The following is a 13112-nucleotide window of genomic DNA, read 5'->3' on the forward strand; positions in this document are numbered from 1 at the left end:
CAAATAGACATGCCGTCCTTGGTGTTGTGGACAGCATGTGCCCACGACACGTCCCTCAAGTGCAGATAGTTAAAATGAAGGGTCTCCAAAATACATTTAGTTAGTTTAGTTTCATTACCATAATTAATGTTTTTATTACTTACTTAACTGTATTATGGAATTGGTATACTATACATTTAATCATAGACCTATAAAGAAGCTAGTCAGAGGACATATTAAATTTGAGTCTGGGTTTTCAGATAAACAGTGCAAGAAACCTTGTAAAGAAACCTTGTTTATAGAGATGTAAAGCTTTACTCAAAGCAAGGTTTTGTGTAACATCTGCTTGTGCTTAGAAATACGTTAATATCACAAAATTAAATGTACCTTCTGTGAAAACTCCACATACTTGCTTTATCATGTTCAACTTCATCTTAAGCAATCCTATACGTCTCGTTCCACAGAACACACGCTCACATGAAGAAACAGGTCAAGACTGGTGTACTCATTTGAAAATGGGTTACAGGAGATTATATAAAAACAGGAGGAGACTAGAGTAGCATGTTCTTAACCCCACAGAGACGAGAAAGAGAGAGATAGACAAAGTAAAGAGAGGACAGAGATAGTGAAAGAGAGAGAGTGGAAGAAAGAGAGAGGGAGAGAGAAAGAGAAAAGGAGAAACCAGGGCAAAACACTGATTAACTGTCTTGTATTGTGTATTGCACATACTCATACAAAGGCTGTCACAGAACTTGGTTGAATGCTGTTCAGTAAACCGAATGCCAGTCAAGCTCAAGTAATATAAATAATAGTAGCATGATAAATTTTTATTGTAAGTTTTGTTGTATCGTTTTTGAAAGAATGCAGCCCACTCTTAGCAAAATTGCACCAATGGTTCGTTACCTACTTATTACATTACATTTAGTCATTTAGCAGACGCTCTTATCCAGGGTGACTCACAGTAAGTACAGGGACATTCCCCCCGAGGCAAGTAGGGTGAAGTGCCTTTCCCAAGGACACAACGTAATTTGACAAGGCCGGAATCGAACCGGCAACCTTCTGATTAATAGCCCGGTTCTTCTGCTGCACAGGTGTTCTCATGCTTGCCTCTCTACCTTTCCCGCACGGAACGATGTGCTACAATTAGAGAGCTATTCCAAGCATGGCTGACGTGGGTATGGGGACATTCACTGCCAACAGTTACTGCACAATCAGGGGGATGTCATGGAAAAGATGGATAATGGTGGGTACGATGAAAGAATGGAAAGAAGAAAGAACTTGCTCAGCTCAATGCTCTGTGATCCCATGAATAAAGGAACAAGATTTTCATGAATCTAAGTATGCAACTCTGTTAACTCCAAGGGCAGAACCAGGAACGCCGACCCATGTGATCAGCATTTTCTTAGCTCTTTATATGATGAAGATTAATTCCTTTTGACAACAAACACTTTGACAAACATTTCGAAATCCTTTAAACACGAGGAGAGAGAGAAAGATGACAGAGAAAGCGAGAGAAAGCGAGCAAGGAAGGTACAATCAAGATCAGTAACCACTGTAGTATTTGTTGCAAGGCATTGTCATAGTTCTCTAAAAACTGTTTGTTCTAAAACAATAGGCTGCTTTGTTCAAAACATCAAAAAAATATCAAACATAAACATCATAATAATCTAATTATTTAACATACAGTACAGTGTGTACTGTCTGCACTGTGTGTACCATACTAATTAGTGGTACCGCAACGGCAAGGCCCAAGATAAGAATTACTTTGAAAATGACCGTATCTGAATGTGTGTGTGTTTGTCTGGAGGTATGTGTGTCTGTGTGTGTCTAGGTGTGATTGTTTGTATTGAATGTACTGTATGTAGCCTATCCATCTCTACATGGGCTTGTACATGGGCATTCAGGTAGAACAGAGAACAGATGCAGCCATGGCAAAAATGTCAATCTTTGACCACAGTATATCCAAACGTTTACATAAACAGATGATATAGACATGTATTTTTTAATAAACAGTTCTAGAAGAGAGTTAAACTGTTGGCTCTTTAAAAAATAGCATCTTGTTACCATTCTCTGTTGGTATCTAATAATGTAGATGATACAGATTGTAGGGACAGAATAGCCTGGGAAGACGTAGCTTTGGGGAGCGGTTATAATAGCTGAATGTATCTGACGTAAAAGGGGCCTTTGGGATGTTTTGACCAAAAGTGATAGTGACTAAGTTTTTGTTTGAATGTGTTTGTGCGTGTGTGTGAGAAAAAAATATAAAAATAAATATACGAAGATAAATTCAGAAAGAAAAAGAATGTGTACAGTGTGTGCAGAATTGTACAGACAGAATTGCTTGCTGTACTGAGACGCACACTGAAACTCACACACACACGCACACACACACACACACACACACACACACACACACACACACACACACACACACACACACACACAAACTCCTTATGTTATCTTTGGTGCATTCCTGTATAATTGGAGCTTTGTGTAAATCGTTGGTGCCGACATTTTGTCATATTGAGTTAGCCCCAGTGACATTTTCACAAGAAGTTTAAAAAGTAATGTTTAAAGGGAACTAAGAAGACTCGGTTGAATGAGCTGTCAAGATACGTGGCACTAGAGAAACCAACAACTAATTTGAATAGTTTTCATTGTTGGCTGTGTAGTTGTTGTCATTATCTTACCGCAAATAATAATAATAGCAAGAAATAATAATAATAATAAAGAGGTGTGGGGTTTTTCTTTGCTGAGGGTGGCATTACAGTATTTGAGTAAAAATACATTAATATTGTCAGTGTATTGCATTCTTTAATATACGTTTGCCAAGTAATGACCAGTAAGTGTTTTTGAAGGTGGTGTTTCTCTGTATTTATATTTGCTTGAGTGCGTTTGTCTAGTGAGCTGTTTCTCAGCATGTGGTTGTGTCTGTTTATATATAGGTGTCTGTTTTCAAAGCAGGTGTGTGCATGTCTGAATCTGTTGGGTAAACAGTGCCATCTGTGAGAAGGTGGGATCGGAAGCATAGCACCAGGATGTTGGCAGACGAGGGGGAGGCATAGCACACTGTTGCCCAGGAAAGGGCTAGGTGTGCTTGCCTGAAATAAACCACACATCCCCCTCAGGCTGAAGGTGTGGAGGATCCCTTTGGGGGAGGAGTGGAGTGCGACACATGACTTGAGTCATACAGTGACAATCCTCCTTCATCTCAGTTTGTAGTAAGATGTGTGAGGTGTCTGTACGGTTGAAAAAAACCTAACTGTTAATTTTAGATGATTATCATTTATCTTGTTATAATTGTAAATTCTCATGACTTAAAACACGCTACTGTCTGTTGTATCCCTTTCTTTTAATACATATTTAAGTTTTTGCATTCATGTTACATTTCTCACACCTTTCTTCGAACTTCCCGTGAGGATCTGACACTACTGCACATGGGGGGGGGGGGGGGTTCATACACCACCCTGTAGGAGACAGACCCCCCCGCCGTGGGAAAAGCTCAACGTGCTCTGCCACAATGGCTTTCATTCAGAAATTACATTTACATTTAGTCATTTAGCAGACGCTCTTAACCAGAGCGACTTACAGTAAGTACAGGGACATTCCCCCGAGGCAAGTAGGGTGAAGTGCCTTGCCCAAGGACACAACGTAATTTTTCACGGCCGAGAATCAAACCGGCAACCTTCTGATTACTAGCCCGACTCCTTAACCGCTCAGCCATCTGACCCCCGGAAGTTAAAGGGAAAGTGGAAAATATTTGCATAAAAAATAATAGTACTTTTGACATGATGGCTAAACCTCTCTAACAGAATGTACTGTTGGTAACACTGCAACACATGGGGACAGGAGACTATTGCATGTATTTGTGTGGAAATTATTCAGTTTAGATACTGATTGCATTCTTAATTTCAAAAACATCTGAATGCACTGTGTGGTAAGCAGGCTTGCAGACATATTAATTACCCATGAGGTAAGGCGTTCACCAGGGATCTATTATCGCATGGATATACTGCTCTATAGCAGAGATGCATGATGTAATGAACTCACCCTACTGCACGCACTTAGTGCAAGCAATTAGTGAATGGGGAAAGAGAAATCATTCCAAATTATGTATACTGTTTTTAATTATAACAAAAAATTCCAATAGCTCCATTGAGTCAAAAAGGGTAGCTTGTTAATATATATGCTATATTTGCATAACTAATCATTCAAGTTTCCCTAGAAAAAAATAAAAAATATTCAAAACAATCAAAACAAGTAATCAAGCACATAGCCAATTGCCAATCGATCAATTAACCAATTATAATGCATGAGGGCGGGGTTTGGGTACTTACACTTCCCAGGTTGACTTCTCTCTTGCCTCCCCTAGAGAACTGACTGGTAAGATGGTACAGCACAGTCCGGCCACGCTTCCTTGCTTCACTGAAATGAGAGCTGCCACTCTTTCTTCTCTGCCTCTTGTCCTCAGAAACTGTTCGAAAAGATCAAGGAGGCAATGATTAAAACCTGTATGATATTATTCATTAGGTCTCTTGCTACCTAACCATAAGGTCCTCTACATTTGACCATTCATCTCGTATGTGGTCTTAGACAGTAGGCAAGCATGACGTGGTGCCAATGTATTCATATGTGAAAATGAAATAACTTGATTAAAATTCATGCAATGATATTAATGCCAATAGTATTTGTAGAATCAAGATGAGATGACAACAACATTTATTCACCCAATGAATGTAAATACAAAGTGCTGACAATGCACTGAAATGCCACTGAAACATCGCATCTTCTTCACACACTCATAAATTGCTTCACCTGTACCTTTTACCATCCCAATTCAAATGCATATTTACAGTAGGTGTCACAAACATGTGAAACTACCTCCTGCTTCTGCCTTTGTTTATTGCCTGGGTGAAAACATGTGAGCATGTGCAGGCTCATCTCCAACAGTTGAATACCAAGCCAAGAAACAATTGCAGTAGAATGTGACAATGACAAACAATGGAACTCTGTCCAAATGAAAGCCTGGGGCCAAAGGAGGGTTTGGGTCATAAATCATGCCCAGACCAAAGAACTAAACATTTTTTGGTTAAAAACAATTGGAGGTTTTGTAGCCTACCTTCTTTTTTGCTGCTGTGGTGACCTTTGCCGTGTGTGTCAGTGATGTCCTTGAATGAGAATAGGAAAAGCACCATCTCCCCCTTCTCATTCTTAATGGGCACAATGTCAAGCAGGCACCAGAAGGCCATCCCTGGAACAAACATTTATAACAAAATATTACAAACATGCACAGCATTCATTTTGTTTGCAAAGATGCTGACAGTGACAGACGTAAAAAAATAACAAACGTTTGAAGCATTACAAATATCTTGTAATTACACATTTTCTGTGTTAGATTCACTCATCAGAACTGTAAAGACTGACAAGACAAAACCGAAATCGAAAATGTGCTGCAATAAAACCAATACACCATTAATGTTCAAGCAAGCTTAGAGAAGGATTTAATCTCTATTTCAGACAAGGCGAGCCAATCAGATTGGAGAAGGAAGGGGCATCTATCCAGACCCTCTCTTGGACCTAGCTAGCTCATTAGCAACTAGAGAAGAGATGAGCTCTGCCTCCAAACAGATGTTGGACATCTCCCAGGGAGCAAGAATGTGTATGTATGTGTGTCTGACAGGGAGACGAGAGAAACAGAGAGAGGGAAAGAGGAAGGGAGGTAGACAGGATGTGTGAGAGAGAATGTTAAAGTACTACACTAGTATGTTAAAGAAAGAGTGTGTGTGCATACATGTTTGTGTTTGTGCACGCGTGTTAGAATGTACAAGTATCTTGTTTAATGGGGTCTATGGTCGAGTTTCACAGCGCTTATCACCTCCTGCACAGCTCTGGTGATATCTTTCAGTAATAAGTGACAGAGAGTTTCACACCATTTCCTCCTGAAAGTTTAAGTTTCTGTGGGAATATAAACCGGTGTAACCGTAGTCTCTCTGCATGCATGGCATTCTACTATAACAAGGTTCTTGTATAGGGTTTGAAATGATACTTTAGATTCAAATCTAAATGAAACCATTTCAAGCTAATAAGTGTTTGCTACGGTGTGATTGCTTGTTTCTGAACTACTGTAAATCTTTGCCATAGTTAATGGCACTGGCTAAAAGGGACAGTACACTTGACTCTCTTCATATTTAAAAAGTACAAAACTTAAATTGGTGTGTACTTTTTACTGAAAATAAATTTGTGTCCTACATTCAGAATTTTTTTATGAAACATTTTTGTGCAAAATCTTGAAACTAGACATTTTACTAATTAAAACTGCCATTGTTACAATTAAAGTGAAACAGTGCTCCTAATCCTTGTTTGAACTTCCATGCTTAACTCAAGCTTGAGTTTGATGGACAGTGGTTTCACTGAATAAGCCAAAGAGGAAAGCCCGCCTTGCCGAAGGCAATTGGCTGGGACAGAACTGCTGGACCATAATTGGCTGGAAAGTAGCGGGCTACTCCAAAATAAATACATTGACATTCCACTTTCACAGTGCTGTCTGTGTTACTAAACAACTCTCAGAGGGCCTCATCAGCTTACACAGTATGTTTCGTGACAAAACATATTTTTTGTACAGATCATTTTTTTCCTGATGGACCTTTACATTTCCAAAAACAATATGTGTTCTCATAGTATTATGAGATGTGAAATTCCACCCACCATTTTTCTTGTAGAAGCGGATCTCGGACTGATACTCCTCCTTGCCCTCCAGAGCCTTCTCCATCTGCTGGGCCACATGCTCGCTGGTGTCAGCCCCGTATAAGAAACGGCAGCTGCAGTTCTTCTGCATCACCTCGGTGCGCACGAAGCCCGTCAATTCGCAGAAGCCATCCGAGCAGTAGACAATGGGGTAGCCACGGTGACCCTGTGCATTGCCCAGCAGGAAGTTGCTGTCTGTGTGTTAGCAACGAACAAAAAAAACCCAAGACATATTGTTTATGTAAGCGTAAAAGAGGTGGTTTATCGTGACTAACACAACATAATATCTTTATGCATATTTATGAAGGGGGACAGTGTGAGGTTGGGCATGGCTGGAGGCTGGATGGAGAGGAGTGGGAATGGCTGTCCCTTCAGACTCACATGGTCTCTCCCCAGTTAATGTATTTTTCTTCTCAGGACCTTGGACAGCGGGGAACCATAGACAGCCACATTATAATACAATATACTGTATATTTATCTAGGATTCCATCTCCATTCATTTAGCTGTGCCTTCAGGCTCTGACACTACAGAGGACTAAACAGCAGTCCGCTCTGGGGACTACATCAGTGTAAGGTATCCATGGCTTGGTCTGTCTGATACCTACAGGCTGTATGTCTGTCCTAAGACTTGCATGCTGCACAGTAGCTGTTGTACCTCAGAAAATCCATTATAAAGAGCAATCGAATGCATAAAGTATTTGTTGGAGGAGTTGGTAAAAGACTCTACAGTATACATTTAAAAAGTAATACCCTAAAATCACTGGAGAATAGAAATATCAATTAGCCTACTACCAGTACATTGGGGACTTAATTGTAGACCCCCATTTTGACATTGGAAAAATACTAATGGTTACACTTGGATTTATTTAACACACTAAGCCACATTTAAATACTAAAGAGAGAAACAATGCATCAGACCAGGCCACTTCATATTCTTCAGACATGTCAAAAGGCTTGAGCCTAAGTGAAAGGCACAGGAGCATGAATGAGCTGAGTAGCTGCAGCAGCTCTTTCCACATACTAGTTCTTTAATTGCCCGTCCTTGACAGGAAGTCGTCGACAGGGGATTTTTCTGAGCGATGACAGCTTTCACAGGCGTGCAGCAAGCAGTAACAAACGCGCCACAGAGGAATTACACAAGGAGACGCAACAACCGGATCCTGAACTTCGACAGCAGCCTTCAATTGATGTTTTTTGCTTGGCCTCTAGCAAGCTGTCTGTGATCGTTACACAAGCGTTTAACGCTAAACTGGATCTCATAAAGCTTTTCTTGCTTTTTATAGGAATCTGCTCTGCTCAATTAATTGGCCCAAGCATGATCATTTTATGCTTGAAATAGCTAGATGGACAACCACCAAAAGTGTCTCATTCTGAAAGAATAATGGGCCAAACAAAACCAACATAGGCCTTGTGATCGACAATGACAGGCAGAGACAAAAACCCTTCTCACAAATAAATCACACACATCCCGACAGCTTCCATGTAAACTGTGAACTTCTGTAGAATACAATTCAGGGTAGCATTAATCTCTTTGGCTAATTCAAATTTGTCTAAAGATATCTTAAACAATCTCTAGTCAGCATTGCTATATCTGTCTCCTAAATGGGTCAAAGGATAGGACAGTAGTTTATCATTGTGTAGCCCATATGTATATGCTTTGCAGCACCACAGTGTAAACAAAGAATAGCATTCATCATCCTTTCTGGATGATGAATGCTTATTATTCTGAGTGAAAAGTTCATTTTAGCACACCCATACTATTTCCTGTCCACTTGCAAGATTCTTCACAAAGTTGTCTTAAAAAGGAAGAAAACATCCAAAGATGAGAGGTATAGGTTTACATCAGGTCTCCTACAATGTGCCTTGTTGGAAAACAAGTGTTGGTGTCCAATTTTATTTCTCAATAAGAATGCAATGGAATTTCTGAATGACTTTTTATGCAACCAAGCCAGGTTCGTGTGGTTGTGAATGTGTTCTTCACCCTAATCTAATCCTCTTACAGATTCTGCATTGAATGGATGTGCTGTAGCCTTTCTTTTTAATTACACATCTGCACAGCGGATAGAAGAATTGTAATCTGGGAAGCTAGATGCTAAAAACAAACAACAACAGTAGCATTGCCCTCACACGCTCTCTATTGAATGGGTCGATCAATTGAAAATATTGTGAAAGAGTGTGGTATTCAAAGCACATGACATTGTCTACCGGTTAATAGCACCTTTAACATAATGAGTAGGCTGAGACAGCATGGGAGATTACTGTGTTAACATGGAATTAGGTCAAATGGATGTTTGTCTCCTGTCACTGGTGATTTAGACCAGAATGTTGTCTTTGTTTGCGATCAGGTGAATCTGTAGTAGGCCTATAGTAGCTTAATCTATAATAGCATAAAGTCTTGAGTTTTACATTGTTAAATCAAAGCGTTGATTAAAACAAATATATCAATTAAAACCGAAGTTACTTAAATCCTTCAAAGGTTTTAGCATGCTTTGCAATTAATATAACTACCACGTTGTTTCAAGTGCTATGCTCGATTTAGATACTGTAAACCAGTTGATCAAACTTAATCTCAAATCTTTGAAGCTAAATGCCAGAGAAGGCTCTTGTGTTACTTTACCCTTTCCCAATCCCACTGCTTAACAAAATGCAACACTGAGAGACAGAAGCAACCAACCCAATCACTTCAACTGTCCGCCTGCTGTCTGCTGTTTTCCTATTCAAGCCTTAGTGGCGGACCACGTAGACCCATTCATCACCCTGCTAACAATGAACACCACCGGGTTCAATCTTCTGACACTGGCCCATTCCCTTTGGTTTATCAGTCGCCTGACAAGGAAAAGTGTGAGAGGAGCAAATGAGCCCTACTCTTATCTCTGCAAACAGCTGCCCTATAGCCTGGTTGTCCATGTTTGCCTGCTGCTACTGGCGAGGCCGCACTGTGGAGCTATGCGCCTGTGGGACGGGGACCGCAAGCATGTGTGCCAACATGTTACACACATATATGAGTGTGTGCACATTCTATATACACTCATTTATAAGTAGTAGCCTGATATACACTCGTACTCGCACATTGTACTATTGAGACTTTGGTTAAATATGCTAATGTATTAAAGGCAAACTAACCAATGTATAGACAGACCATTTCATATGTGAGTTCCAGTTGAACAGTATATTAGGCCTACTACTGTGTAGACCTACTGTAGCCATGTGCTTACAAAGATTAGTCTCTAGACTACAACCATGACAAACTGAAGACTGTATTTTCCAAATGACGACTTTCTTAAACAATTGCCTACTTTACTTTGATGAAACCATGTGTGGGGTTTAATAACTAATTTTACTCTATCAAACAAACTAAATCTCTCTTCAAACGTCTCATCAGTCACACATAGACTAACCCAAAATGCTTGAGCACCCTCAACAACCGCCGCTGCACCCAGTCTCCCGGGCAACCGCGGGAAGCTATTTTCAGCCACGGGCAAGCTGCCACCCAGAAGAACCCTGTTGTGGAAGAAGCTTGCTGAGTCTTTGAAACGCAGGTTTGGTGTCTAGCAAACACGATCAAAAGCGTGTGTCCGTCAGCCCGCAATTTCCATTTATTCTAGCCTTATTATTTCCTTGATGCACTTCATGCAAGCTTGGGTTGTCCTCATTAGAGGTCGCAATTTAATTTAAGGAAGTAAACAAAGTTCTGAACAGTAGCCACTAGTACGAAATTGAAAGGTATATGATGAGGAAATTGCCGATTGAGGATAATTGTAAAGCCTGATGGCGTTTCGATTGGTCTTCTGTGGAAAGTTGCCTTGCAGACTGTAGGAACGCAAGCGCAATTCAATACTCAAAAAGGCTTCCGCACACGTAACTTATAAAGATTCTAAAGTCTGACAAATGTCTAAGTACCATAACATGAGTTGAGCACATTGAATCAACAACAATTTCCGCAACTGTGGCTATAGAACCTACCAATTGATAGAGCTTGACCAGCTCAGTAAAATGAGCCTATTTTCAATCAATTTAAATTATATGTTTATATGTTTTGCATTTTGGCTTTTGGCTTAGGTTGTTGTGAACTTGAAGTTTGGGTCATGACCTCACTTCTAGAGCACAGAAAGGAAATTGCCTCCCTTCCTTTTGGCAGCCTAACAGAGATCAGTTCTAAGATAATCATGGCTTCATTCACTGCTGGATAGTGATCACACATCAAAAGTACGTGATAAACCAATAGGGAAGTTACAGCACAGTCCATACTTACAAAAGAGGTGTGTTGATTTTGTACCTCGTCCTCAGTTTCGTTAATATCTGAACGGATTGGATAGATTGGGTACAGGTTTGTTTTGGTTTTCTCCACAAACAGCTATTTCGTGAATTGTTTTATGCCCTCTTATATCAAACTGTGCTTACAGATCAATCTTTCAACACATATAATATTGGGCATATTGGGTTGATAAATTGTTGATACAGCAGTGTTGATAAATTTACTTATCTATAACCTAGAAAGACATTAAATAGCTAGAGTAAACACTCATCTTGTATAGTGTTAGGAGATTAATCAATTTGGGTAGCACTGAACAAATTGTTCTTCGAAATTACCAACAGTAATTGCAAGTGAAAAAACCTTAATATCAACAACTGTTGCCCTCATTACAGTGGCTGATTTATTAAGAAGGAAACTGCAATTATGTATCACAATCACCGACCATGTCAATTAATACAGTACTAAAGCAATAATAGTTGTATCATCCCTTTATGCTTACATACATCCAAGCAACGAAAAACTAGTTAAAATATTCAAATGTTGCTGTCTGACTGTCCAATATGCTCCAAAGTGGTTAGTGTTGTTAGGAAACAAAACATGTAGCATTTGAGAGGGTTATATGCAGAACTAGGGGTAAGGCGACAGCAAGTAAACACTAGCCTCCCTTGGTGTTTGTTTACAAAGAGATACAGCCTCCCATGAGTCTTCCCACCAGGTACAAAACAAGAGACACAAGCCATGCAGACATCATACTGATGTGTGGCTGCACAGTAGCAGAGCAGTGTCTGTATGATAAAAAAAAAAATGCTGTAAGGAGTAAACTTCTAATTCATAACCGTTACCACAGACAATACTGTTGTGCAACATATGTAGAGAGATATTGGTCTTGTATGTGATATAATACTACAATTACAAAATGTTCACTGAGGCCTGAAATAAAAATGTCCCTTTATGTTTATGACAATCTACAATATTATAGAGACATGTTAACATTACTGGCACTACTATACTGCAACTTCAACTTCTACTGCCAGAATCACAAGACTACTGTAGTACTGTTGTTTTACCAAAACATTATTAATTTCATTTTCATATACAGAACAGTTTAAAATACTGATGGCATCCATGGAGATTCTAGAAGACTGGGGACCTATCCATCACTACTACAACTAATAAAAGTATTACTACAGCAACACAATGATAGGATTACTTAATACTTACGGGTGCCGTCGAAGCGGGTGGCAATGGTGTCCAGAAAGGTATTCTGGGGGGCCAGAAGCCCCTTCATCACTGGCATCTTGACCCTGTTCTAGAGTCAGCAACTGCCCTGCCAGTCACACCATTTCAGAACCGCACGGTGGTCTGTCAAGGTTGGGCGCAGGGGTGGTCCGGTACCTTGGGGGGATAGGCACATTTAAAAGAGATGATGCTTCTCCATGCAGACTGAATGTGGAAGTGGGGGGTCATTCGCCATCAGATTCAAAGAGAAATCAGATTAATTGCAGAGTAGTAGAGATCCGGCAGAGATTTGCTGAGGTGTGCCCATTCAGGTAATATTGGTCTTGTTCTTCCTGTTGATGTAAACAGTCCTAGCAGCAAGTGTTCTTCTTGGTCCAATGCGCTTCACTCTGATGAATCCAAAATCTAGCTTTCTTTCATATTCTGTCTTTGTGTGTGCTTGTGCCCCCCCTTACTCCATTCTTCCCTTTTACCAAAATGCTGTGGCAGTTATAACAGTTACATCTTCTTATGCTCTCTCACGCCGCTTCTCTCTCTCTCTCTTCTCTCTTCTCTCCGCTCTTTCATCCACTCCTGCGAAGGCTCAGCCAATGAGAATCGTTGCTGACACTATAGAAACCTGTGTTCTTCTGGGAGATGGAGAGAAGCAGTGGGACAGGAGGGAGGGAGGGAGGGAGGGAGGGAGGGAGGGAGGGAGGGAGGGAGGGAGGGAGGGAGAGAGAGAGAGAGAGAGAGAGAGAGAGAGAGAGAGAGAGAGAGAGAATAATATTCTTCTGCACTGGCTACACTCCATACTTCTACTATCAATTCAAAATACTATTGGTATCCCAAAGTATAATATACAGATTATTGCATGTATTACATGGTAATTACATTTTTTAAATCAACAATTTGC

The 13112-nt window shown here is 40.2% G+C and overlaps 1 protein-coding gene across 1 annotated transcript in view; it reads right to left on the reverse strand.

Annotated features, from left to right (window-relative positions):
- LOC134031635 (potassium voltage-gated channel subfamily H member 4-like) overlaps positions 1–12833 on the reverse strand; it is a 28174-nt gene extending 15341 nt beyond the window's left edge. The window contains exons 1-4 of the mRNA XM_062475344.1: positions 12200–12833; positions 6685–6918; positions 5099–5230; positions 4317–4453 (exon numbers count right to left, since the gene is read on the reverse strand). Of these exons, the coding sequence (XP_062331328.1) occupies positions 4317–4453; positions 5099–5230; positions 6685–6918; positions 12200–12275 (579 nt within the window). The 5' untranslated portion in view covers positions 12276–12833. The remainder of the gene's footprint in view (positions 1–4316; positions 4454–5098; positions 5231–6684; positions 6919–12199) is intronic.
- Positions 12834–13112: the final 279 nt, after the last annotated feature.

The sequence above is a fragment of the Osmerus eperlanus genome, chromosome 12, assembly GCF_963692335.1.
Source record: "Osmerus eperlanus chromosome 12, fOsmEpe2.1, whole genome shotgun sequence".
Lineage (NCBI taxonomy): Eukaryota > Metazoa > Chordata > Actinopteri > Osmeriformes > Osmeridae > Osmerus > Osmerus eperlanus.